This window comes from Macaca mulatta, chromosome 10 (genome assembly GCF_049350105.2).
Source record: "Macaca mulatta isolate MMU2019108-1 chromosome 10, T2T-MMU8v2.0, whole genome shotgun sequence".
Lineage (NCBI taxonomy): Eukaryota > Metazoa > Chordata > Mammalia > Primates > Cercopithecidae > Macaca > Macaca mulatta.
Window position 1 is genome coordinate 19,786,920 of NC_133415.1, and position 27,755 is coordinate 19,814,674.

General features: G+C 44.8%; 1 protein-coding gene and 1 long non-coding RNA gene across 7 annotated transcripts in view; one reads left to right on the plus strand and one right to left on the minus strand.

The window, feature by feature from the left end:
- Positions 1-13,357, minus strand: part of LOC144331789 (uncharacterized) — a 38,942-nt gene extending 25,585 nt beyond the window's left edge. Inside the window, exons 1-2 of the long non-coding RNA XR_013399288.1 lie at positions 12,899-13,357; positions 11,513-11,700 (exon numbers count right to left, since the gene is read on the minus strand). This is a non-coding gene — a long non-coding RNA (uncharacterized LOC144331789). The remainder of the gene's footprint in view (positions 1-11,512; positions 11,701-12,898) is intronic.
- The window catches only part of PRR14L (proline rich 14 like), a 72,430-nt gene that overhangs the window by 27,175 nt on the left and 17,500 nt on the right, over positions 1-27,755 (plus strand). For 4 of the 6 annotated variants that reach the window (XM_077949885.1, XM_015150089.3, XM_077949886.1 and 1 more), the window contains 4 exons: positions 5,776-10,981; positions 18,782-18,853; positions 19,776-19,947; positions 22,341-22,447. In XM_077949885.1, the coding sequence (XP_077806011.1) occupies positions 5,776-10,981; positions 18,782-18,853; positions 19,776-19,947; positions 22,341-22,447 (5,557 nt within the window). Of the gene's footprint in view, positions 1-5,775; positions 10,982-18,448; positions 18,854-19,775; positions 19,948-22,340; positions 22,448-27,755 lie in introns of all 6 variants that reach the window. The other 2 variants (XM_015150092.3, XM_077949887.1) reach the window with 2 other exon arrangements.

Genomic DNA, 27,755 nt, shown 5'->3' on the forward strand with positions numbered 1-27,755 from the left:
TTTCCTGCAACTAGGTGGTCCCTTCTGGGGTTGATGGGAGACCGTGACAGATCATCAGGCATTAGATTCTCATAAGAAGCTCGCAACCTAGATGCCTCACATGTGCAGTTCACAATAGGGTCCACACTCCTGTGAGAATATAATGCTGCTGTTTATCTGACAGGAGGCAGAGCTCAGGCAGTAATGCAAGCATGCGGAGCACCTGTACATGCAGATGAAGCTTTGCTCACTTGGCTGCCGCTCACCTCCTGCTGTGCAGCCCAATTTCTAACAGACCAAGGATGGGTACTCGTCCATGGCCCAGGGTTGGGGACCTCTGCATTAAATTATATGAACATTTTGTTACTGTGATAAAACATCAGATTTGACTCTTAGCTTCTTGGCAGCCTGGACAGAAAAGGAAGCACAGATCTTTCTTATGAAAAAGGACATTTGTCCCAGTTTATCACCCTGCTTCCTGCTGCTACAGATTTCCTCTGTGGCTCAAAGGCTTGACTATCCAGTGTAGATTAAAGGACGTTCCTCCGAAGATGAGAAATGTTGTTTTGTACATAAATCTCACCCTGTTCTTGCCTTACTAGGGATGCAGTTTAGTGACCCCCTAACTCCACCCTCAAGATCTTTTTAGTGGGGCTCCAGTGTTGCTATATTCTGTCTTTAGTATATTTTCACCCACATCTTACCACAGAATTTACTGTCTGTTGAACTACACTTTCACTTAACCACTGAACTGACTTTTTTTTTTTTTTTTTTTTGAGACGGAGTCTCGCTCTGTCGCCCAGGCTGGAGTGCAGTGGCCGGATCTCAGCTCACTGCAAGCTCCGCCTCCCGGGTTCACGCCATTCTCCTGCCTCAGCCTCCCGAGTAGCTGGGACTACAGGCGCCCACAACCGCCCCCGGCTAATTTTTTGTATTTTTAGTAGAGACAGGGTTTCACCGTGGTCTCGATCTCCTGACCTTGTGATCCGCCCGCCTCAGCCTCCCAAAGTGCTGGGATTACAGGCGTGAGCCACCGCGCCCGGCCTGAACTGACTTTTTAAACAGGAGAACCAGAGTTATTTTCTGCTTGGAAATCTGCATTATCAAAATTACCTGGCTGCTCTCCACCTAAAAAGTTGGTCCACATTGGACATAGATAAGATGAACTCTCCTGAGTGATGTTTGCAGCTAAATTACTCTGTGACACTTTTCTTCATCTTCTAATATCATGCTTATTTAATGACTTAAATTGGTAAAATATTTGATATTTTTTCCTCCTGCAAACCCATGGATAAGGGTTTCAGTTTGGTATAGGGGAACTTGAAATCAGCAGCTCTACTAGAGTTTTTAGCAGCAATGGCCTAGTTCATTCTGTCCCCCAGGAACCTTCCAGGGTATTCCTGTGTTGCACATGAGGAAGCAAGCTCAGCTGTCCAAAGTCACAGCCAGTCATAGCAAGCCAGAGAAGAAGGTTCTATGGAGACAGGCCTGGGAAGATGTTGAGTCCTGGGAGCGTGAGCAATATATGCTATCACCATGGATTTGATTTAAATAGACCCACATGCTCTTCTGTAGTGTGACCAGCATTTCAGCTTGCTCTACCAAGGTCAGGCATCTGCTACTTTATCTTTGCTATGGAATTAAGAACTTAACGATGCCAGCCGGCTGGGCGCAATGGATCCCAGCACTTTGGGAGGCCGAGGCGGGCAGATCATGAGGTCAGAAGATCGAGACCATCTTTGCTAACACAGTGAAACCCCATCTCTACTAAAAAAAAAAAAAAAAAAATTAGCTGGGCGTGGTGGCAGGCGCCCATAGTCCCAGCTACTCGGGAGGCTGAGGCGAGAGAATGGTGTAAACCTGGCAGGCAGAGATTGCGCCACTGCACTCCAGCCTGGGGCGACAGAGCAAGACTCCGTCTCAAAAAAAAAAGAAGACCTGAATGATGCCTCTTAGAAATCAGACTTGTCTCCAGGGCTCCAGCTGCCAAAATCTTCGCTCTGCCCCAGATTTAAGTTTTCTTTCTTTTTTGTTTTTTTCTTTCTGTCACCTATATGTAATAGATGATTGTAAGCTATAGGCACAATCATATGTCTGCTGCCTCTCAATTAGGTAAAATGGCAACAGATTGAACATTTTAGAAGGACTTCTGTAATAACCAGAAGGAGCCTTTAATTGGTAGGATGCAGTTTTGCCTATCATTTCTTATTTCTTGATTGCTGTAGGGCAGACACATGAGAAGTGGGCATGGGGGAGCAGTGGTGGGAGTATTTGAGTTGAGTGGCCATCTCACAGGGGAGATCTTCTCCATCAGGCATTCTTGCTGGTTCCTCGCCCTTTCTGCTGTCCTGACTTGCCTCTTTCAACATAATTTTCTGTTAATTTTACAAAACTGATGTCACCAAGTTTGTTTGTTTTATCTTGTTTTTCAGAGAGTTCCCTGTAACGGGGCTTGTCTGGGAAGTTTATGTGTAAGAAAGGTGAAATGATATCAGCAACAATGGCAATATTAGTTCCTACTCATTATTGTGAGACTTGCATTCCCACAGTAGTGATTTCCACGAAGACTTATTTAGGAGGGTCACCAGAAATTGGAAGAGCATTGAGGAAATACATTTTGAGGAAGAAGTGAAAGTAGTCAAGGAGGGAAAATCTACCTTATATAATTTGGAGAACTAGATGTTTATTTTTATTTTATTTTATTTATTTTGAGATGGGTTCTCACTCTGTCACCCAGGCTGCAGTGCAGTGGCATGATCTTTGGCTCACTGCAACCTTCACCTCCAGGGTTCAAGTGATTCTCCTGCCTCATCCTCCCAGGTAGCTGGGATTACAGGTGCCTGCCACCATGCACGGCTGATTTTTTTGTATTTTTAGTAGAGACAAGGTTTCACCATGTTGGCCAGGCTGGTCTTAAACTCCTGATCTCAAGTGATCTGCCCACCTGTGCCCCCGAAAGTGCTAGGATTACAGGCGTGAGCCACCACGCCCAGCTGTGTACTTACAAATTCTTGAATCAGGTAGCACCGTCTGCTGTAACAGGGAAAGTGGGCTAGTTTCACAATGATTAAGTATTGTGTGTGGATTCAGGATTTTGAGGCTGCCTTTTGTAAATGGTAACTGAAAACCTGTGGCTTGCAGTATATATTTGTTAATCTAGTATTATTTGCTGACTCCAAACATGTTAAAATGCTGTGTCTAGCCTAGTTATTCCATTTTAACTATTCTCAGGTTCAGTAAAATAAAAAAACAGAGCAATGGAAAGGCACCTTTTATATGGCAGGCACTGTCCCACATGACATCTTACATGCATTATTTAGTGTAATCCTCAGTGTAGCACTGAGGTAATTGTACTTTCCCCACCTTCTACAATAGAAGAAACCAAGACTTAGAGTTAAGTATCACAGAGCTGCAGGGCACAGTGACTCACACCCATAATCCCAGCACTTTGAGAGGCTGAGGTGGGAGGATTGCTTGAGCTCAGGAGTTCAGGGCCAGCCTGGGCAACATAACTAACCCTGTTTCTACAAAAAATACAAAAATTAGCCGGACGCGGTGGCGTGTGCCTGTAGTCCCAGCTCCTTGGGAGGCTGAGGTGAGAGGATCGCTTGAGCCCAGGAGTTGGAGGCTGCAGTGAGCCATGATGGTACCACTACACTCCAGCCTAGGCAACAAAGCGAGACACTGTCTCAAAAAAAGAAGTATCACAGAGCCATGATTGAAGCTGAGCTGGTCTGGCTTCACAGTCAGGGCTCTTTCTCATAGTCATTGCTGCTCTCAGGACCTATTGAGAAATGGATAGGGAAGCCCTAGAAACTCAGTATTAATAGCATTTGTTTATTTGACCTAACTGTATTCGTTCATTAATTTTATGAACATTCATTAAGTGCTCTTGTGCTTTTATATACCAGGCATTATGCCGAACCATAAGAAAGAGAACAAAACAAGATCCTTACCCTCACAGAGTTTATATTCTAGTAAGAAATAGATTTTAGATTTTTTGTTCTTTTTTTTTTTTTTTTTTGGAACAAGGTCGCTTACTCTGTTACCCACGCTGGAGTGCAGCAGTGCGTTCACAGCTCGTTGCAGCCTTGCCCTCCTGGGCTCAAGCATCCTCCTGCCTCAGCCTCCCAAGTAGTTGGGACTAAAGGCACTCACCACTATGCTCAGCTGATTTTTTTTTTCTTTTACATTTTTTGTACAGACAGAGTCTCCCTGTGTTGCCCAGGCTGGTTCAAACTTCTGGGCTCAAGCATTCCTCCTGCCTCAGCCTCCCAAAGTGCTGGGATCACTGTTGTGAGGTACTGCACCTAACCAGGAATTAGATTTGTTTTGTTTTGTTTTTTGGTTTTTGAGACAGAGTCTTGCACTGTCACCTAGGCTGGAGTGTAGTGGCATGATCTTGCTCACTGCAACCTCCGCCTCCTGGGTTCAAGCGATTCCGCTGCTTCAGCCTCCCCAGTAGCTGGGATTATAGGCATATGCCACCATGCTCAGCTAATTTTTCATTTTCAGTAGAGACGGGTTTTTGTTACGTTGGCCAGGCTAGTCTTGAACTCCTAACCTCAAGCGATCCACCCACCTCGGCCTCCCAAAATGCTGGGATTACAAGCATGAGCCACCACGCCTGGCGGATCTTTAAATAGATTTGCATTTTGCTTTTTCTGTTTAATACGGGTGTCCTGTTTTTTAAATATATATAAAATCATGTGTATATATACCCATACATATACGCATGTGTATAGTGTGCTAGTCATGGTTCTCTTAGAGGAACAAAACCAATAGATCACCTGAGGTCGAGAGTTTGAGACCAGCCTGGCCAACATGGTGAAACCCCGTCTCTAGTAAAAATTTAAAAAAAATTATCTGGGCGGGCTGGGCGTGGTGGCTCATGCCTGTAATCCCAGCACTTTGGGAGACCGAGGCAGGCGGATCACCTGAGGTCAGGAGTTCGAGACCAGCCTGGCCAACATGGCAAAACCCCATCTCTACTTAAAGTACAAAAATTAGCCAGGCATGGTGGCGGGCACCTGTAATCCCAGCTACTCAGGAGGCTGAGGCAGGAGAATTGCTTGAACCCAGGAGGAGGAGGTTGCAGCGAGCTAGTATCGTTCCACTGTACTCCAGCCTGGGCAACAAGAGCGAGACTCCATCTCAAAAAGAAAAAAATTAGCTGGGTGTGGTTGCAGGCACCTAGAATCCCAGCTACTCAGGAGGCTGAGGCAGGAAAATCGCTTGAGCTGGGAGGCGGAGGTTGCAGTGAGCCGAGATTGCACTACTGTACTCCAGCATGGGCAACAGAGCAAGACTCTATCTGAAAAAAATAAATAGATAAATAAAGTTTTATGTATAGTTGTTTCTTCCAAGGACTAATTTTATCTATGACATCTAGTTTCAAGTAATGAAAAAATGGTCATCTAGCAAAATAAGCTGTTACTGTGAGTCTGCTTTATTAATGTTTTAAAATGAAAGCCTCTTAAGACTGAATGAGAGTACAACACAGGGACATGTTTCTATGTTGTATTCAGTTGTCCAGCATTGATTTGTGAACTCTGTATAACTTTCAGCAAGAGGCATTTGTTGAAAATTACCTGTTTCTGCCAGATATAACTTTGGCCCTCTGTTGTATTTTCAGAGAAGAACAAAATCAATGATATAGCATGCTAACTTTCCAGTTTTCTTTTCGAGTTGGGTCTTCTTGTTGCCCTTGGTAGCATAGCATAATAAAATGCATGAAGGTAGACCAAATGATTTTTAATTACTGCATACTAATTTGGATTTATTTCTCTTGTTCAGAAGGAAATGTACAGATTACAGCTGAAACTCTGCTAAAATCCACTGAAGTACAAGGTATGAAGGTCAATGGGACTAAGACAGATAATAATGAAGGACACAAAAACGGCAATGTGAGTAAAGATCTCTCAGCTGGATGCAGCGAATTCCCAGAAGTAGACAAAATCATGAACAGTGATGAGGTTTCAGAAACCAGCACATTAGTTACCCCAGAACCTTTAACCTTTGTGGACCCTGTATTAACAGAAGCAACTCCTAAAGAAAAAGAATGTGAAGAATTAAAAAGTTGTCCTTGGTCGTCATTACCAGGAAGCAGTGCCGTTTCTAATGTGGACAATGGGAAGGAAGAGCTGTGTAAACTAAACCTTGTCTGTGAAGCAGATGACAATCACCAAAAGATTCATGGCCACCATAATGAACAACCCAGTTCTACACATGATAGTCCCACAGCCACAAGCCCCTTGAAAGAAAATTCTGGAGTTTCATGTTTCACATCAGACTTGTCTGGTCCAGAGTCCAGAACAATATCTTTAGAAAACTGTGGTTTTGAAGGTGGTGGTTTGCTAAAAAGATCTGCTGAAAAGACAGACAATTGTTATTTTTATAGGGGGGACGATCAAGGGAAGAACTTGGCTTCCAGAGAAGAAAATGAAGAACAGCTTTTGATTCCTAGGAGTGAGAGAGGTGGACCTTTTCTTATTAATGCCAGGGAACCGGAAAAGGAGATTAGTGGTGGTGGTTCTGGTGAAAAAGAGCCTGTTGTTTCCCCAAAGGAAAATATCCACAATGACTGTTGCATTCAAGACAGTCTCCATACAGGGAGCTCTAGTTCATTAATGCCCAATTCTTTTACTGAAGCCACAGAAGTAATGTTAAATAAAAGTGATTTGAAAATTACTTTACACATTCAAGGGAATTTGACAAACCTTGAGGACCATAAAGAAACTTCTACTAATATGAGCCATCCAGGTGGACACTCTGAAGAAAGCAGTTTTTCCTCCTTGATGCAGATTGAAGAGGCAGAACAGACAACCCCCATAGAGTCCAGTATATTAAGTAAATCTTTTTACACTGAAGACTGTAACTCCTTAGTCAACATCCAGAGAAATCTGGAAAGCAACACCCAGTTAAATGAAGCATCATGTAATGATTTTCTGTTTGAAAGAAAATCCATTGTGAGTTTAATGCCAGAGGATCAGATAAGTCCTGTAAGTGAGGTATTAAAACCCAAGAAAGGTACTGCACTGTTGCCACCATCCCCAGAATTTCATCACAGACCTGAATCGGAAAAAGTTATACAGACCTCACATGATGATATTCCACTTTTAGATGAACAGAGCATAGCCTGTGAGATGAATGAATTTTCTTGTACCAATGAACTGGTTGTAAACAAAGTAGAAAGTGAATGTGTTTTAAATCAACAAGTGTCCCTTAATTTTCAAGACCATGCAAAGTTGCCAACTGACTCTCTACTTCATTTAAACAAAGAGATGCCTTTAGCAACAGGCAGAGATGCCCATCAGAGCCATCATCCTCCATTAGAGGGTGGAGCAGATGTCATTGCTGATATACAAACCATTCCCGTTGAGACAAAAGTGAAAGACATCTCTCCACCAGGTAACCAAACCTGTGGTGCCTCTTCAAACAGTCCCACCTTAAACATCAAACCAGGAAGCCTAGAGAGAAAAAAAGAAATGGCTGATTCAGGAACAAAAGCTCTACATTCCAGGCTTCGCTCAAATAAGAGAGAAGCAGCTGGCTTTCCTCAAGTGGCCTCTGTCATAGAATGTCACAGTGTTCAATCTCAGGATATCTCTAACTGTCATTGTGTAAGAAAAAATGCATCCGAAGAAAACATGTGTTCTGCTTGTGCTGCTTTCAAGTCCAGCAAAATCAGCCTGCAAGTTGATAACTCTTTGATAACAAAATATGAAAATGCATTTCAGCACCGTGCTCACCGATGCCAAGGAACAGGACACTCTGTGGAAAAAAGCAGCTGTAAAGTGAGTTATACATCAGGGGAAAGGGAACTTGATGGGAGAGAAACGAATGGCAGCCTTCCAGGAGATAAGATCAGAAACAAAATGACAGCATGCTTGTTAAATAGTGGAATTTCAAACAAAATCATTCACACCTCCAGTAACATCAAACTCAGTGAGGAAGGGCTGGAAGGAAAGGAACAGGATGTATCCAAAGAAACTGTATTTTGTAAGTATAACATCTCTGATCATGCTATACAAGAACTAAACCAGACTGTAAACATTCCAAGTCCTGAAAAAGAGTTGGACCAGTCTCCTACTGTTATGTTTTCCAGTTTTAAAAACGTAAAAGCAGTTGAAACACTCGATCAGAAGGCAGATGAAGTTCTTGATTGTCATAGTAACCAAAACAGACCAGATGAATGCAAAAGTGAAGGTCAGTCAGCCAAGGAGATGCTAGGTAGTGACCACGGAGAGACTGTCACCGAGCCTCACGGGGAGGTAAACCACAACCAAAAGGATCTGCTGGTCAGCTCAGGCAGTAATAACTCACTACCTTGTGGTAGTCCAAAGAAAGGCAATTTGAAAGGAGCCTTTGTCAAGATGTCTGGTTGTGATGAGTCCACAGAAAGTGTGGTAGACATCGTCTACACGGACTGTAGTAATAAGCTTACAGAAGGTGTGCTGGATGTGAAGGCATCTAATCCACTGGATTGTGGTGCAAGGCAAGAGAAACTGGCATTCCAAGAGGACTCAAGGAGTACCTTGGCTCAGAGAGAACTGGATGCTGCACATACAGGAACAACTGGCCAGGACTCAGATTTCCCAGTTACTGCTGCTTCTACAGTGGACTTTCTCAAAACAAAATCATGTGAAGAAAACGTGTGCAAATCTTTAAAAGACTGTGAAATGGAAAAGTGTTCAGACTCTTGTGCCCATGAGATGGAGTCTGTTGCAGATCATGAACCAAATAAAAGAATATTGGGCAGAGTAAATATGTCTTTAAGCGATACCCATTATGGACAGCAACATAAAGGAACGTCTCTCAGAGAAACACAAGAAATGACTGAAGGATCAAGACTAGAACTAAACTCTGAGTTTGGCAAAGAAAGTACCTTTGGAATTTCCTCAAAAGAGTTGATGTCTTGCCATGATGTAAGCTCTGTTTCCCTAAGAAGCCTGAAGTCAATTGAAATAATGCCTTCTCAAGAAAATTCAGAAACTAATATTAACAGTGAAGAAACTGACCTGAAAAATCTTTGTAAACCAAATGATGGTGAAATGCTTTGTGAAAATGTAAAGTACTGCACAGTCCTTCCTGAGATGAAGGAAAGAGTATCAAGAGATAGGAGTAATTCTAGTGACAGAGACAGCATATGTACCTGTGTGGAAAAGAATGCTTGTAAAGCTTGCCACCCTCACGAGAATTTCTCTGACAGGCATTTGCCTTTGACAGTGAAAACAGAAATTAAAGTGAAAGAAGAAACCGAAGAGCATCAGAGGGGACTACTGGGTGACTTAACTGTTGGGGAGCAATCTGAGGAGATGGTTACCAGAGAAGCTGGCAATGGCGATCAGGGGAGCAACATCTCTCAGACCCATGTTACATGCCAGAGGATACTTAATCATGCTGAAAAACAGCAGAGCCCTGAGGTTTTGGACTACATGTTGCAGAAAGAAGAGGAATATATACATCAACAAAAGGCACATACAGTATCAGAACAATGCATATCATCTAGTCTGTTTTTAGATGATGCACAAAATAAGAACCAAGCCAAGGTTGGCAAAGATAAGTCCACCATGATGAATGAAATCACCCTAGCAAAGCTGGCCAAGGGCAACATTGTGGCACAGACTCAGAAGTTAGAAGACCAGAAGGAGGAAAGCTTACATCATCCATTAAAGAAGGACATTGAGTCATGCACAAGTCCTTGCCTTCTTGGTGCCCCTTGGAAAGCAGAGGACCCCTCCTCTGCTGGGTGTGATCAAATACATGGTGCCTTTGCGAAGAAAGGAATGCTTCCCTTAAAGAAGCAGCCCCATCGAACTTGTAAGAAAGTTTCCTATCAGGAGCAAACCATTGTGGGGAGAAAAATAGGTAAAATCAGAAGTTCTGCCTTTTTAAAGAGTTCCTCCAATGCTGTCCCCACAAAAGCGCACAGACTTCTCAGTATGTGCACTCTGTCTGCACCTACACGATTAGAACCTGAAACAGCAGCTACCAAGAGCTTGATTAGTCACATACCAAAGCAGACAGCTACACCGTGCCATCCCTTGAGGAGCCTGAATTTTAGGAAGACTACCAAAGAATCAGCCTTACTAAACAAGCTGTCCATCCTTGCCTCCAAACTGGCCCCAGCCATGAAGACTCAGAAACTAAGATACCGACGGAGTTCCTCTGAACTTCTTCCAATGGCTAAAAGCTACAAGCGCCTCAGATATAAAAGGCTCCTGGATGGATTTTCATCCAACACAGAACAGCTGAATCCATATTTGGCAGCTAGTGGATGGGATAAGAGGCCTAACAGTAAGCCCGTGGCACTTTATTCTCTCGAATCCATCAAGATGACCTTCATAGATTTGAGCAACAAGATGCCGTCCCTGCTGTTTGGTTCTGAAATCTTCCCAGTATCCTTTCATGTAAAATCATCCAGCTCAGATTGCACGACTGAGTCCTCAAGGACTTTTCCTGAGCACTGTGCTCCGGCAAGGCTTGCCTTAGGAGAGGCCCTCCAGTGCCCATCTCAACCTCCCAAGTGGACCTTTTCTTTCTTCCTGTCCCACGGTTGCCCTGGGATGGCCACATTCAGGGAAGACACTGGTCTCCATAGTCAGACCCACACTCAGGCTCCTCCCCAGCCTCCAGCTCCTCTCCAAGACTATGGAGGCACTGCCATAGTCCAGACCAGAGCAGACTGCTCTGTCCTTGGCCTTCACACACTTCTAGCACTTTGTTCCCCAGGATGTTACCGAATCTGGACAAAAAAACGGAGCTTCTCCAGCCACATGCCTACCATGCAGAGGCTCTTCATGACCCAGTTTACACAAGGCTTGAAAGGGTTACGGTCTCCAGCCTCCATAGCGGACAAGGTCTTCTGTTCTCTGCCCTACTCAGTGGGCAGAGTCCTATCCATTTGGAGCCAGCATGGGCCTTCTGCCTGCTCCTTCGAAATCTCTTCTCTTCATTCCACTCACTGCAAGCGGCAACCAAGTCTGGGTACCACAAGCAGGTAAAATCTGTCCGCTATTCTTTACAAATGTCCCATATTTGCTTCCTGTCACTGGGGAGATGAGAGGGGAACTGCGGAAAGTGCAAGGCTGTTTAGAGTCCTCTTGGGACTGCATTTTCTATTTACCTTGCCAAATATCTGCCGAGAAAATCCAACAGTAATTCTTAAGCGCAGGACCCCCCCACGCCCTGCTCCATTTTCTTGTAGAACCTACTTCTGTATTTCACACCATTCTTTTTTCTGTCCATTTCATTCCTCAAACCATCAAGTCTGTTGAATTGTCTTTTTTTTTTTAATGAGACAGAGATTCGCTCTTGTCACCCAGGATGGAGTGCAATGGTGCAATCTAGGCTCCCTGCAACCTCCGCCTCCCAGGTTCAAGTGATTCTCCTCCCTCAGCCTACTGAGTAGCTGGGATTAGAGACATGTACCACTACACCCAGCTAAGTTTTTGTATTTTTTAGTAGAGACGGGGTTTTTCCATGTGGGTCAGGCTGGTCCCGAACTCCTGACCTCAGGTGATCCGCCCGCCTCAGCCTCCCAAAGTGCTGGAATTATATGCATGAGCCACCGCAAGCAGCTTGCTTTTTTTTTTTAATTTTAATTTTTATTTTTATTTTTGAGACAGAGTTTCATTCTTGTCACCCAGGCTGGAATACAGTGGCGCAATCTTGGCTCACCACGACCTCTGATTACATGCATGAGCCATTGCAACCAGCCTGCTTTTTTTTCTTTGAGATGGAGTTTGACTCTGTTGCCCTGGCTGGAGTGCTGTGGCGTGATCTCGGCTCACTGCAAGCTCTACCTCCTGGGTTCACGCCATTCTCCTGCCTCAGCCTCCCAAGTAGCTGGTAGTACAGGCGCCCGCCACCACGCCCGGCTATATATATATATATATATATATATATATTTTTTTTTTTTTTTTTTTTTTTTTTTTTGAGACAGAGTCTCATTCTTGTCACCCACGCTGGAATGCAGTGGTGCAATCTTGGCTCACCGCGACCTCTGCCTCCCGGGTTCAAGTGATTCTCCTGCCTTAGCCTCCTGAGTAGCTGGGATTACAGGCGCCTGCCACCACGCCTGGCTAATTTTTGTATTTTTATTAGAGACGAGGTTTCACCATGTTGGCCAGGCTGGTCTCGAACTCCTGACATCTGGTGATCCTCTCACCTTGGCGTCCCAAAGTGCTGAGATTACAGGTGCTAGCCACCATGCCCAGCTGAATCTTTTCTACTCTTGCATCCACCTTGCAGAAAACAAACACCCATTACAAGTGAAAGACTATAAATAGTAACACATAATCGCTTGTAACATTATCTCCTTCACAAAGCATTAAACAGCCAGCACCTAACTCTGTTTGATATATAGAGGACGCAGAATAAATATATTTTTAGTTAATGAATAAATTACATAGGTATCACCAGATCTGGTTTATGAACCCCTGCCTTTCTTTTGGCAATGTAGAGGCTTCAAAAATTGGCATTTACCTACTTCAGTTTTAGGATTTATAGAACTTAAAGTGAACTGGGAAGGAGTTCTTGTGGTGTGATCATTGAGAATAGTTGGAAATAGTTTCATCAATATCATGGTACCTTCCAATTGAAAATAGAGAAAAAAAAGAGAAGAAAAAGTCTAGAGTTAAACTTACTTACTCAGCTTAAAAATCCCTGGCCGGGTGTGGTGGCTCATATCTGTAATCCCAGCACTTTGGGAGGTCGAGGCGGGCGGATCACGAGGTCAGGAGAACAAGACCATCCTGGCTAACACAGTGAAACCCTGTCTCTATTAAAAATACAAAAACTTAGATGGGCATGGCAGCAGACACCTGTTGTCCCAGCTACTTGGGAGGCTGAGGCAGGAGAATGGCGTGAACCCGGGAGGCAGAGATTGCAGTGAGCCGAGATCACGCCATTGCACTCCAGCCTGGGTGACAGAACGAGACTCTGTCTCAAAAAAAAAAAAAAAAGAATCCCTAAAAAGCTGCTATAGACATGATAGATAAATCCTCCTCTTTGTAATTATTTAAGTAAACAAAATATTTTTAAATTTGCCCTTACTATTGATTGCTATAGTTGAAAGATTAGACATCAAAAAAGCCTTAATATTCCAAATAACTTAGGAGGGCCTTGTTCATTGTGTGTCTCTAACGTAGAATCATTGTGTGTCAATATGGGCTAGTTCAGGCGGGATGCAGTGGTTCATGCCTGTAAGCCTAGCACTTTGGGAGGCCAAGGCAGGTGGATCTCTTTAGTCCAAGAGTTTGAGACCAGCCTGGGAAACATGGCAAAACTTTGTCTCTGCAAAAAAATACAAAAATTAGTCAGACATAGTGGCATTTGCCTGTAGTCCCAGCTACTCAGAGGCTGAGTCAGGAGGATCCCTTGAACCCAGGAGGCGGGGGTTGCAGTGAGCCGAGATCTCGCCACTGCACTCTAGCCTGGGCAACAGAGCAGGATTCTGTCTCCAAAAAAAAAAAAAAAAAATAGGCCGGGTGCGGTGGCTCAAGCCTGTAATCCCAGCACTTTGGGAGGCCGAGACGGGCGGATCACAAAGTCAGGAGATCGAGACCATCCTGGCTAACACGGCGAAACCCCGTCTCTACTAAAAACACAAAAAATTAGCCGGGCGAGGTGGCGGCGCCTGTGGTCCCAGCTACTCGGGAGGCTGAGGCAGGAGAATGGCGGGAACCCGGGAGGCGGAGCTTGCAGTGAGCTGAGATCTGGCCACTGCACTCCAGCCTGGGCGACAGAGCGAGACTCCGTCTCAAAAAAAAAAAAAATAGGCCAGGCGTGTGGTGGCTCATGCCTATAATCCCAGTACTTTGGGAGGCCAAGCCGGGCGGATCAACTGAGGTCAGAAGTTCGAGACTAGCCTGACCAACATGGAGAAACCCCATCTCTACTAAAAGTACAAAATTAGCCGAGCGTGGTGGCGGATGCCTGAAATCCCAGCTACTCTGGAGGTTGAGGCAGGAGAATCGCTTTAACCTGGGAGGTGGAGGTTGTGCTGAGCCAAGATCACACCATTGCCCTCCAGCCTGGGCAACAAGAGCGAAACTCTGTCTCAAAAAATAAAAAAATAAATCCCATCTCTATTAAAAGTACAAAAATTAGCCAAATGTAGTGGTGCATGCCCATAATCCCTGCTACTCAGAGGCCGAGGCACAAGAATCAGCAGAGGTTGCAGTGAGCCGAGATCTTGCCACTATATTCCAGCCTGGGCGGCAAAGTGAGACTATGTCTCAAAAAGCAAATTTCAACAACAAAGCTGCTGGTGGCCAGGTGAGGTGGCTTATGCCTATATTCCCAGCACTTTGGGAGGCTGAGGTGGACGAATCAACTGAGGTCAGGAGTTCAAGATCAGGCTAGCCAACATGGTGAAACCTTGCCTCTACTAAAAATATGAAAATTATCCGGATGTGGTGGTTCATGCCTGTAATCCCAGCTACTCAGGAGGCTGAGGCAGGAGAACTTCTTGAACCTGGGAAGCAGAAGTTACGGTTAGCCAAGATTGCACGACTGCACTCCAGCCTGGGCAACAGAGTGAGACTCTGTCTCAAAAATAAATAAATAAATAAACAACAAAGCTGCTGGTTCATATTGTGTAGTTCCCTCAGCATCTTAGCAGAAAACTGAATAAATAGAAGTGTCAGAAAAAAAAAAACCCGGAACATGAACATTACTGACTAAAATTAAAAGATGAATTGCTGTTACAAGTACATGTCCTACAGTTTTTTGTTGTTGTTGTTGTTGTTTTCCTGAGATGGAGGTTCGCTCTTGTTGCCAGGCTGGAGTGCAGTGGCGCAGTCTTGGCTCACCACAACCTCTGCCTCCGAGGTTCAAGTGATTCTCCCGCACCAGCCTCCCAAGTAGCTGGAATTGCAGGCCACCACGTCCACCTAATTTTGTATTTACGGGATTTCTCCATGTTGGTCAGGCTGATCTTGAACTCCTGACCTCAGGTTATCTGCCCGCCCAGCCTCCCAAAGTGCTGGGATTACAGGCGTGAGCCACCATGCCTGGCCTTTATAGTTATTTTTTAAAGTTCACTTATTATGCCGAGGCACGGTGGCTCATGCCTGTAATCTCAGCACTTTGGGAGGCCGAGGCAGGCGGATCACAAGGTCAGGAAATCGAGACCATCCTGGCTAACATGGTGAAACCCTGTCTCTACTAAAAAAAAAAAATACAAAAAAATTAGCCCAGCGTGGTGGCAGGCGCCTGTAGTCCCAGCTACTCAGGAGGCTGAGGCAGGAGAATGGCGTCAAGCTGGGAGGCGGAGCTTGCAGTGAGCCGAGATCGCGCCACTGCACTCCAGCCTGGACGACAGAGCGAGACTCCGTCTCAAAAAAAAAAAAAGTTCACTTATCATAAGACAACCATGAAAATACATTAGAGTGACTGACGTTGTTTTAAATGCTAGTGTACTGCTTTTATTGTCTACTTTGTTGATATGCCTCTAAAACCTCGTAATTGCTCTGCTATGTATTTTTCTTTTCTTTGTTTCTTTTTTCTTTTTTTTTTGAGACAGAGTTTCACTCTTGTCTCCCAGGCTTTAAATTGTGTTACTTCTGGCCAGGTGCAAAGGCTCACACCTGTCATGCCAGCACTTTGGGAGGCTGAGTCAGGTGGAACATGAGATCAGGAGATTGAGACCATCCTGGCTAACATGGTGAAACCCCGTCTCTACTAAAAATACAAAAATTACCCGGGCGTGGTGGCACACACCAATAGTCCCATCTACTCAGGAGGCTGAGGCAGGAGAATCATTTGAACCCGGGAAGTGGAGGTTGCAGTGAGCCAAGATCACGCCACTGCACTCCAGCCTGGGCAACAGAGCAAGACTCCATCCCCAAAAAATGCTACTTTCTCCAAACTATGTCTGTTCCTGAGGTTAGGATAGATGGTAGTTACTCTTTTCCCCCTGTGGAGGTGTAAACTTTTTGCCCCTTTTCGTCTTCCAGCGCTCTTCCTTTCCCACCTGATGTTTCTGTTTCCTGGTGTTGAAAATTTTCTCTGTTTCCCTCCCTATTTCTAGCTTTTTATTTTATTTTACTTTATTTAAATTCAAATGGAAGGTGGAGGGGGTGGTATTTATGGGTACTTCTCATAGGCTCTAAAAATGCCTTAACACCATGTGCCTGGGCTTAGAGTTTAGAAGTTTAGCTGTTTTGGCCGGGTGCGGTGGCTCAAGCCTGTAGTCCCAGCACTTTGGGAGGCCGAGATGGGCGGATCACGAGGTCAGGAGATCGAGACCATCCCGGCTAACACGGTGAAACCCCGTCTCTACTAAAAAATACAAAAAACTAGCCGAGCGAGGTGGCGGGTGCCTGGAGTCCCAGCTACTTGGGAGGCTGAGGCAGGAGAATGGCGTAAACCCGGGAGGCGGAGCTTGCAGTGAGCTGAGATCCAGCCACCGCACTCCAGCCTGGGCGACAAAGCAAGACTGCGTCTCATAAAAAAAAAAAAAAAAAAGTTTGCTGTTTTTCTTTTCTCTCTTTCTTTTTTTTTTTTGAGGCAGAGTTTCACTCTTGCAGTGTGAAACTCTTGTCTCCCAGGCTGAAGTGCAGTGGTGCGATCCCAGCTCACTGCAACCTCTGCCTCCTGGGTTTAAGTGATTTTCCTGCCTCAGCCTCCTGAATAGTTGGGATTACAGGCATGCACCATCACGCCCGGCTAATTTTGTATTCTTTGTAGAGACAGGGTTTCACCAGATTGGCCAGGCTGGTCTCAAACTCTTGACCTCAGGTGATCCACCCACCTCAGCCTCCCAGAGTACTGAAATTACAGGTTTGAGTCACCGTGCCTGGCCAGAATTTTGCTGTTTTTCTAAACAAGCTTAGAAATGGTTTCTAGCGGGCTGAGCACAGTGGCTCATGCCTATAATGTCAACACTTTGGGACACTGAGGTAAGCAGATCACAAGGTCAGGAGTTGGAGACCAGCCTGACCAATATGGTGAAACCCCATGTCTATGAAAGATACAAAAATTAGTCCGGTGTTGTGGCGGGTGCCTGTAGTCCCAACTATTCGAGAGGCTGAAGCAGGAGAATCCCTTGAACCCGCGAGGTGGAGGTTGCAGTGAGTTGAGATCATGCCACTGCACTCCAGCTTGGGTGTCAAAGTGAGACTCCATCTCAAAAAAAAAAAAGTTATAAAGAAATTAACTTAACTTTTAATAGGTTTTTTTCTTGTTGTTTTTGTTTTTTGTAAGATGGAGTCTTGCTCTGTCTTCCATATTGGAGTGCAATGGTATGATCTCGGCTCACTGCAACCTCTGCCTCCCGAGTTCAAGCAATTCTCCTGCCTCACCCTCCCAAGTAGTTGGGATTACAGGCACGTGCCATCATGCCCAGCTAGTTTTTGTATTTTTGTAGAGACGGGGTTTCATCATGTTGGCCAGGCTGGTCTTGAACTCCTGACCTCATGTGATCCACCTGCCTCGGCCTCCCCAAAGTGCTGGGATTACACGCGTAAGCCACCATGGCCGGCCAATAGTTTTCTTCTATATAGCTATGTTGTTTTGTTTAGTTTGTCTAAACAAACTAAACAATTTCCCTCTGTCGCCCAGGTTGGAATGCAGTGGTATAATCTCAGTTTACTGCAGCCTCTACCTTCCACATTCAAGCGATTCTCCTGCCTCAGCCTCCTGAGTAGCGAGGATTACAGGCACCCACCACCACACCCAGCTAATTTTTGTACTTTTAGTAGAGATGGGGTTTTGCCATGTTGGCCAGGCTGGTCTTTAACTCCTTGCCTCAAGTGATCTGCCCACCTCAGCCTCCCAAAATGCTGGGATTAGAAGTGTGAGCCACTGTGCCCGGCTGTGTAGCTATGTTTTATGTGTAACTTGGCTTTAAAGAAAATAATTGGGACGGGCACAGTGGCTTGTGCTTGTAATCCCAGCACTTTGGGAGGCCGAGGCGGGCAGATCACAAAGTCAGGAGTTCGAGACCAGCCTGGCCAATATGGTGAAAACCCATCTCTACTAAAAATACAAAAATTACCTGGGCATGTTGGCACACTCCTATAGTCCCAGCTACTTGGGAGGCTGAGGCAGAAGAATCTCTTGAACCCGGGAGGAAGAGCTTGCAGTGAGCCAGAATTGCACCATTGCACTCCAGCCTGGGCAACAGAGCGAGACTCAGTCTCAAAAAAATAAAAAGAAAAAGAAAATAATTGGTTTCTCTCTAATATTTTGTAAGGTTATAGAAACTGGCAGATTTTATTTTAATAGAGTCAGTACACAACTGAGTGGTATAATATATTCTTTAAATTTTTATTTATTTATTTTTATTTAGAGATGGGGTCTTGCCCTGTCACTCAGGCTGAAGTGCAGTGGTGCAGTCTTGGATTACTTCGGTCTTGACCTTCTGGGCTCAAGTAGTCTTCTCACCCCAGCCTCCTGAGTAGCTGGTACCACAGGTGCACTCCACCACCCCTGGGTAATTTTTGTATTTTTTGTGGAGACAAGGTCTCGCCGTGTTGCTCAAGCTGGTCTTGAACTCCTAGGCTGAAGCGATCTGCCCACCTCAGCCACCTTGCCCAGCCACTGTTCTTTATTTCTGTCTCCGCTTTCTTTCCATTTAAGTTAGAAAATAATCTTCCTGTCAGTCTGCCTCCATTCCAGTGATGCGCACATAAATGTAACTCTCCTGGTTGGGAAGTTTTCCTCTTTCTGGGTAACTGACATTTCTTGTCTTCTTGGGGCTATCATGTGCTAATACCCACAATAACGTCAAAACCTTTCCTGTTATCCCACTGCCCTTACCTGTTGCTTTTGTACTTTTGCTTTACTTTAGCCACACCATGTTACCATATGTGCCTCTTCCAGGCATGGAAGCTACATATAACACCAGCGGCAGTCAAACAAGGTGAGCACATGAGGCTCAGTGCGTGTGCACATGTGTGTGTGTAAGAGAGTGCATGCATAGGTGGCATGGATCATCTGTGGCATGACTTTGATCTCTTGTCCTTGTAAACCTGATCTGTGTCTCTCAGATAAACATCTCTGAGATTGAAATATGTTCTATTACAAGCAGCAACTAGGAATTTGTAATCAATACCATTTGTTAAAAAAAAAAAAATTGAAAATCACTAACCAGCTTATTGTACCAGAAGTCACCTCTCAAGCTACTTCATGTTTTATAGCCAACTTCAGTCCCTGGACAGGGTTGATCTCATCTGAGCGCTGTTCATTTGTGTGGTTTACCAGATACCTTCCTCACCCAAAAATTCTGTTCCTTTTTACAGTTTTCCTTATAAAACTCCATAGCAATAAAATGGATGACACATTCTTGTAATTTTTTTTACATACGTGGTACAGGCTATGTCTGGAAGTGACTAGAAAGCAGGTTGACTGAATATATCATTCCTGGAAAGAAAGAAAAAGTATTGAGGCCTAGATGTTAAGAAGTTGAGGCTGGGTGTGGTGGCTCATGCCTGTAATCCCAGCACTTTGGGAGACCTGGGCAGGCGGATCACCTAAGGTCAGGAGATCGAGACCATCCTGACCAACATGGAGAAACTCTGTCTCTACTAAAAGTACAGAATTAGCTAGGAGTGATGGCACATGCCTGTAATCTCAGCTACTTGCGGGTGCTGAGGCAGGAGAATCGCTTGAACCTGGGAGGCAGAGACTGGCTGCATTGAGCAAAGATTGCACCATTGCATTCCAACCTGGGCAACAAGAGCAAAGCTCCGCCTCAAAAAAAAAAAAAAGAAGAAGTTGAGTGTGCTGGAAGTAGAAAGGGAACCCCTCTCATATCTATCTTCTCTTTCTCTTCATGGTGCTAGGCTGGAGCCTCCATTCCCTGCCTTGGTACCAAAGTCTTGCTTGGTAGCAGAATCAGCTGTCAGCAAGCTCCTGCTTTCAGCCTCTGAGTTCCAGGTTCCTGGATTGGATGAGCTGGATGGTGTGAAAGCAGCATGCCCCTGCCCACAGAGCAGCCCTCCAGAACAGAAAGAGGTAAGTGTAAAGTGCTGGTGGGGTCAGGTGATGGTGGCCATTGTCAACTCACATCACATGGTAACTACAGACTGGCCTCTGAGTATCTTTACATACCACCTTTAGTGTCAGCCGAATCCTGGAGAGTAGTAAGCCAGGAGTTTTTCTCTTCGCCAATAAAGGACACAGTGGACTTTTAATCTGCACTGTTTTCCAGATACTTTTTTCTTGCCAACAGCATGTAACTGTTTAGAGAATTGGACCAAAGAGCTGCTTTATGCATTCAAAGAGATGAGTGGATGGTGATGATGTTCAATTTTGCATCGTCTATTGTCTTCGATAGTTGCAAACTTTCATGTTGACAGTTCAATATCTGAACTGAATGTACGATTCTTGTTTTGATGATATGAGGGGAGTAGTTGCTTAAAACACAGCAGGGACCGGGCACAGTGGCTCACGCCTGTAATCTCAGCACTTTGGGAGGCTGAGGTGGGTGGATCGCTTGAGTCCAGGAGTTCAATAGAAGCCTGGGCAACCTGGCGAAACCGTGTCTCTACAAAAAATACAAAAATTAGCTGACCGTGGTGGTGCACACTTGTAGTCCCAGTTACTTGGGAGGCTGAGGAGGGAGAATTGCTTGAGCCCAGGAGGTGGAGGTTGCAGCAATGAGCCCCGATTGCATCACTGCACTCCAGCCTAAGTGACAGAGTGAAATCCCATCTTAAAAAAAAAAAAAGGCTGGGTACGGTGGCTCAAGCCTGTAATCCCAGCACTTTGGGAGGCCGAGACGGGCGGATCACGAGGTCAGGAGATCGAGACCATCCTGGCTAACCCGGTGAAACCCCGTCTCTACTAAAAAATACAAAAAAAAAACTAGCCGGGCGAGGTGGCGGGCGCCTGTAGTCCCAGCTACTCGGGAGGCTGACGCAGGAGAATGGCGTAAACCCGGGAGGTGGAACTTGCAGTGAGCTGAGATCCGGCCACTGCACTCCAGCCTGGGCGACAGACCGAGACTCCATCTCAAAAAAAAAAAAAAAAGAAAAAGGCCGGGCACAGTGGCTCGTGCCTGTGATCCCAACACTTTGGGAGGCTGAGGTGGGTGGATCACCTGGGGTCAGGAGTTCGAGACCAACCTGGCCAGCATGGTGAAACCCCATCTCTACTAAAATTACAAAAATTAGCCAAATGTGGTGGCACATGCCTGTAATCCCAGCTACTCTGGAGGCTGAGGCAGTAGAATCACTTGAACCCAGGAGATGGAGGTTGTAGTGAGCCTGGATTGTGCCACTGCACTCCAGCCTGGGCGACAGAGTGAGACTCTGTCTCAAAAAATAAATAAGGCCAGATGTGGTGGCTCACATCTGTAATCCTAGCACTTTGGGAGGCCGAGGTGGGCAGATCACCTGAGGTTGGGAGTTTGAGACCAGCCTGACCAACATGGAGAAGCCCTGTCTCTACGAAAAATAAAAAATTAGCTGGGCGCAGTGGCGCATTCCTGTAATTCCAGCTACTCAGGAGGCTGAGGCAGGAGAATCACTTGAACCCAGGAGTCAGAGGTTGCAGTGAACCAAGACCATGCCATTGCACTTCAGCCTGGCAACAAGAGCAAAATTCTTGTCTTAAAAAATAAATAGTAGGCCGGGCGCGGTGGCTCAAGCCTGTAATCCCAGCACTTTGGGAGGCCGAGACGGGCGGATCACGAGGTCAGGAGATCGAGACCATCCTGGCTAACCTGGTGAAACCCCGTCTCTAGTAAAAAATACAAAAAACTAGCCGGGCGAGGTGGCGGGCGCCTGTAGTCCCAGCTACTCGGGAGGCTGAGGCAGGAGAATGGCGTAAACCCGGGAGGCGGAGCTTGCAGTGAGCCGAGATCCGGCCACTGCACTTCAGTCTCGGCGACAGAGCAAGACTCCGTCTCAAAAAATAAATAAATAAATAAATAAATAAATAGTAAAATTAAAAACCAGCAGGAATAGGAGTGGGAGCTTTGTCATAAACTACTTACTAGAATCATCTCTAAAGTGAGGTAGCAGTGTCTTTAAGTGCCAAGCCAAGGGACTTTATATTTTAAAATGTCTTAAAATATGCCAGGGGTGATGGCGTGCGCCTATAGTCCTAGCTACCACAGAGGCTGAGGCAAAAGGATCACTTGAGCCCAGGAGTTCCTGAGCAGCCTGAGCAATATAGCAAGACCCCATCTAAAAGTAAACATTGCCAGTTATGGTGGCTTATACTGGTAAACCCAGTGCTTTGGGAGGCCAAGGCAGGATGATCATTTGAGTTCAGGAGTTCAAGGCTGCAGTGAGCTATGATTGCACCACTGGGCCACAGAGTGAGACCTTGTCTCAAAAAATACATAAATAAATAAAATGTCTTACAACGTGACCATCTTTCTTCTTAATCCTTAAAAATAGGCTGAGCCAGAGAAGAGGCCAAAGAAAGTCTCACAGATTCGCATCCGGAAAACCATTCCTAGACCAGATCCTAATCTTACCCCCATGGGCCTTCCTCGACCCAAAAGGTGAGCTCCTTCTCTATTACAAGGTAGGTTCACTTTTTTGGAAAATTGTTTGTCATAATATAATTACCCTTTAAATGGTCCTACACTCTGAGAGCCATTTAATACATTTCTAGGAATTTACCCTAAAGAATTAATTAGTACTGTCACTACATATTTATATGCAAGGACATTTTAATATATTGCGTACATAATCTTAATCCTCCAGTGTTGCAATGAGGAACCTGTGTTAGGTTGTAGCATTGATCCTGGCACATGTGGTTTCTGTCTGTCACAGGATTTACCCAACCCCAGAGCTCAAGCTCCTAAATACTCTGCACTAAACTGGAAAAGGACCCAAAAGTCCTGAGTTTAGTTTTTCTTAAAAAAGATCTCCAGACTTATATTTTCTTCTCATCAATTTTGCTCCTTCATTTCTTATCAGCAAATGGAAGCCTAACAGAGGTCTCTCAGGAACTTCCCTGTAAAATATGAATAAGAATTCCCAACACTTAAGATTTCTATACAAGGCCGGGCGTGATGGCTCATGCCTGTAATCCCAGCGCTTTGGGAGGCCGAGGCGGGTGGATCACAAGGTCAGGAGTTTGAGACCAGCCTGACTAACATGGAGAAACCCATCTCTACTAAAAATGCAAAATAAGCTGGGTGTGGTGGCATGCACCAGTAATCTCAGCTACTCAGGAGGCTGAGGCAGGAGAATTGTTTGAACTCGGGAGGTGGAGGTTGCGGTGAGCCAAGATCGTGCTGTTGCACTCCAGCCTAGGCAACAAGAGTGAAACTCCGTCTCAAAAAAAACCAAAAAGAAGATTTCTATACAGTGTAATTGAGAAAAGAATGTGTACTACTTCATCCATTATAGTGCTTCACACAACACGAATAAAATAAATAATCATTTGTTAGGATCATGATTGATGTTCCACTTCTGCACCATAATCTTTATCTTAATATGTTGTATTTTTGTCTTAATGGTTCTTTTGTTGACCTATTGTATGTCTTTTCAAGAGAAATTTTAAAAATATTTCAGATATCCCGAGATCGAGTAGTATTTATTACTCAAATGAAAAAGAATTCATTATCAGTTGTATTCTCTCTTGCATTTGTATGTCTGAAGAACCTTGTTTACATAAATAAGTAGTTGGGAGAGGAAGGAGTTTTAATACAGTAAAGTCATTCAATTATTTCCACTTCTTTCAAGTTATATGCCAGAAAATCACAGTGATCTAGCATTATATTTAATGAAAACAAAAGATTGAAAAGCACTCAGTCATAAAGGTTCTGTTACCCAGTTATTAGTGGCAGTTACTGTCTCAGTGTCTGAACAGACCAAGAAAGGTCCAGGAAATGTCAAATGCCAGATCCTCTTTCACTTAGAGGTACTTTATTCATTCCAATATACTGAAAGAGGGTTGAGAAAAATAAAATTTTTAATAAATCTTTGCCTAAACATAGGATGTCTTTTGATAAAATGCTTTTAATCAAATGTACTTTTGTAAAAAAAGAAAAAAACCCTTGAAGCTGCAGATTTTAGTACACTAAGTTTATGGAAGAGCCTGGGCATATAATTTAATTGGTGGAAGCAATTTATTATTTAAGCCCATCAAGCAAATCATTCTTCCTGACTTTTCTGTTTCCAATTCAAGTAAATAAGTTAATTTTTGGCCGGGCGCGGTGGCTCACGCCTGTAATCCCAGCACTTTGGGAGGCCGAGGTGGGCGGATCACGAGGTCAGGAGATCGAGACCATCCTGGCTAACACGGTGAAACCCCGTCTCTACTAAAAATACAAAAAACTAGCCGGGCGTGGTGGCAGCGCCTGTAGTCCCAGCTACTCGGGAGGCTGAGGCAGGAGAATGGCGTGAACCCAGGAGGCGGAGCTTGCAGTGAGCTGAGATCTGGCCACTGCACTCCAGCCTGGGCGACAGAGCGAGACTCCGTCTCAAAAAAAAAAAAAAAAAAGTTAATTTATTCTTTTAAGAAAATGATATAGGCCGGGTGTGGTGGCTCAAGCCTGTAATCCCAGCACTTTGGGAGGCTGAGACAGGCGGATCACGAGGTCAGGAGATCGAGACCATCCTGGCTAACACGGTGAAACCCCATCTCTACTAAAAAAAAATACAAAAAACTAGCCAGGTGAGGTGGCGGGCGCCTGTAGTCCCAGCTACTTGGGAGGCTGAGGCAGGAGAATGATGTGAACCCGGGAGGCAGAGCTTGCAGTGAGCTGAGATCTGGCCACTGCACTCCAGCCTGGGCAACAGAGCGAGACTCCGTCTCAAAAAAAGAAAAAAAAAGGCCGGGCGCGGTGGCTCAAGCCTGTAATCCCAGCACTTTGGGAGGCCGAGATGGGTGGATCACGAGGTCAGGAGATCGAGACCATCCTGGATAACCCGGTGAAACCCCGTCTCTACTAAAAAATACAAAAAACTAGCCGGGCGAGGTGGCGGGCGCCTGTAGTCCCAGCTACTCGGGAGGCTGAGGCAGGAGAATGGCGTAAACCCGGGAGGCGGAGCTTGCAGTGAGCTGAGATCCGGCCACTGCACTCCAGCACAGGTGACAGAGCGAGACTCCGTCTCAAAAAAAAAAAAAAAAAAAAAAGGAAATGATATAAAACACCGAGAAATAAATTATGGAGTACAAATGGTAAGGTATTTTTCTAAAAGTCTTAAAGTCATAATTTATCCATTTTAATAATGCAGGTTGACTATCTCTTATTCAAATTATTGGGACCAAAAATGTTTCAGACTTCACATTTTTTCAGATTTTGGAATATTTGCATTATACTTACCAGCATCCCTCATCTGAAAATCCCAAATGCTCCAGTGAGCATTCCCTTTGAACGTGACCTTTGAGCATCATGTTGGCGCTCAGAAAGTTTCAGATGTTGGAGCATTTCAGATTTTGTATTTTCAGATTATGGATGCTCTTAATAACCCGATAGTGCCAACCTGTGCATTACTAAAACAACATGATGCCAGGAGCAGTAGCTCATGCCTGTAATCCCAACACTTTGGGAGGCTGGGGTGGGTGGATCATTTGAGGTCGGAAGTTTGACACCAGCCTGGCCATCATGGTGAAACCCCATCTCGACTAAAAATACAAAAATTAGCCAGGCGGTAGTGGCACGCGCCTGTATTCCCAGCTACTCAGGAGGCTGAGGCAGGAGAGTCACTTGAACCCGGGAGGCGGAGGTTGCAGTGAGCTGAGGTCACAGCACTGCACTCCAGCCTGGACTGGGGTCTCAAAAAAGCATTTCTCATTACTGAATTTATAATAAAGCATTGTAAATTTTGAAGTGAGGAGTATGGTAGAAAGCATGATAATTGCTTTAGTAAATGTGTATGCATACATGAATTAAACTCTAGTATTAGACTTTTAAGAATGATTCACAATTATTGTAAAAATCAGAACTAAATCTATTAATTTATATAAGTCTCAATGATTGCTCTTTTTTTTTTTTTTTTTTTTTGAGATACAGTTTTGCTCTTGTTGCCCAGGCTGGAGTGAGCCACCAAGCCCAGCCTGCTTTTATATTTAATATAAGAGAAAAGTATATTGGACAAACCAATTGGCAGGGCAGTTTATCACATATATTTTGATTTTTTTTTTTTTTTTTTTTTTTTGAGACGGAGTCTCGCTCTGTGGCCCGGGCTGGAGTGCAGTGGCCGGATCTCAGCTCACTGCAAGTTCTGCCTCCTGGGTTTACGCCATTCTCCTGCGTCAGCCTCCCGAGTAGCTGGGACTACAGGCGCCCGCCACCTTGCCCGGCTAGTTTTTTTTTGTATTTTTTAGTAGAGACGGGGTTTCACCGTGTTAGCCAGGATGGTCTCGATCTCCTGACCTCGTGATCCGCCCGTCTCGGCCTCCCAAAGTGCTGGGATTACAGGCTTGAGCCACCGCGCCCGGCCTTGATATTGTTAATGGGAATAGAAGTTATAACATCTGGCTGGGCATGAATAGCTCATGCCTGTAATCCCAGCACTTTGGGAAGCACTTAGAGAGGCCAAGGCGGGTATATCACCTGAGGTCAGGAGTTCGAGACCAGCCTGGCCAACATGGTGAAACCCTGTCTCTACTAAAAATACAAAAATTAGCTGGGCGTGGTAGCAGGCACCTGTAATCCCAGCTACTCATGAGGCTGAGGCAGGAGAATCGCTTGAACCCAGGAGGTGGAGGTTGCAGTGAGCCATGATTGAGCCACTCTGTCTCAAAAAAAAAAAAAATTACAACATCTTATAGGATCAGATCAGAAGGGACTGACTACTTGAATTAAATATTTATAGTATGAATTGATAAAAGTTCATGCGTTAACCCAAGGAAATTACTTAAATTTTTTCTGTGGGTTTTGTGCACTTCAAGTATTTGATAGTCCCAGTAAAACATTTATATATATAGATAGATACAGTTAGTTTGTTTTGTGACAAGGTCTCGCTCTGTCGCCCAGGCTGGAGTGTAGAGGCATGATCATGGCTCACTGCAGCTTCAACTTCCTGGGCTCAGGTAATCCTCCTACCTCAGCCTGGTGAGTAGCTGGGACTACAGGCGTGTGCTACCATGCCCAGCTAATTTTTGTATTTCTAGTAGAGATGGGATTTTGCCATGTTCCCCAGGCTGGTCTTGAACTCCCAGGCTCAAGTGATCTGGCCACCTCCACCTCCCAAAGTGCTCAGATTACTGGTGTCAGCCATTGTGCCCATCCCATGAATATGTTGAGTGGAACTTTTCTAAGTGATGACATATTGTTGATAAGAAGTGAGAATAGCTAGAAAAAATTTTGTATATAATTAAATACATGAACAAGCTATTTTCAGTGTTTGAAGCTCTCTTTCCTAAATAAGGTCTTTTTCTTAAGTAGACATTATTTGATGATAATCGAGGTGAACAAAGCAAAGTCACTCTGACAACTCCTTTCTATGAGATACCCAAAATCAAGTGTGTTAACACTGGCCCAAATACTCAATTTCTTCTTCTTTTTTTTTTTTTTTTTTTTTTTTTGAGACAGAGTATCACTGTGTTGCCCAGGCTGGAGTGTAGTGGTGCAATTTTGGCTCACTGCAACCTCCACTTCCCAGGTTCCAGCGATTCTCATGCCTCAGCCTCCCGAGTAGCTGGGATTACAGGCACCTGCCACCACACCTGGCTAATTTTTTTTTTTTTTTTTTTGAGACAGAGTTTCGCCCTTGTTGCCCAGTCTAAAGTGCAATGGCATGATCTCGGCTCACTGCAACCTCTGCCTCCCAGGTACAAGCGATTCTTCTGCCTCAGCTGCCTGAGTAGCTGGTATTACAGGCACATGCCACCACACCCAGCTAATTTTT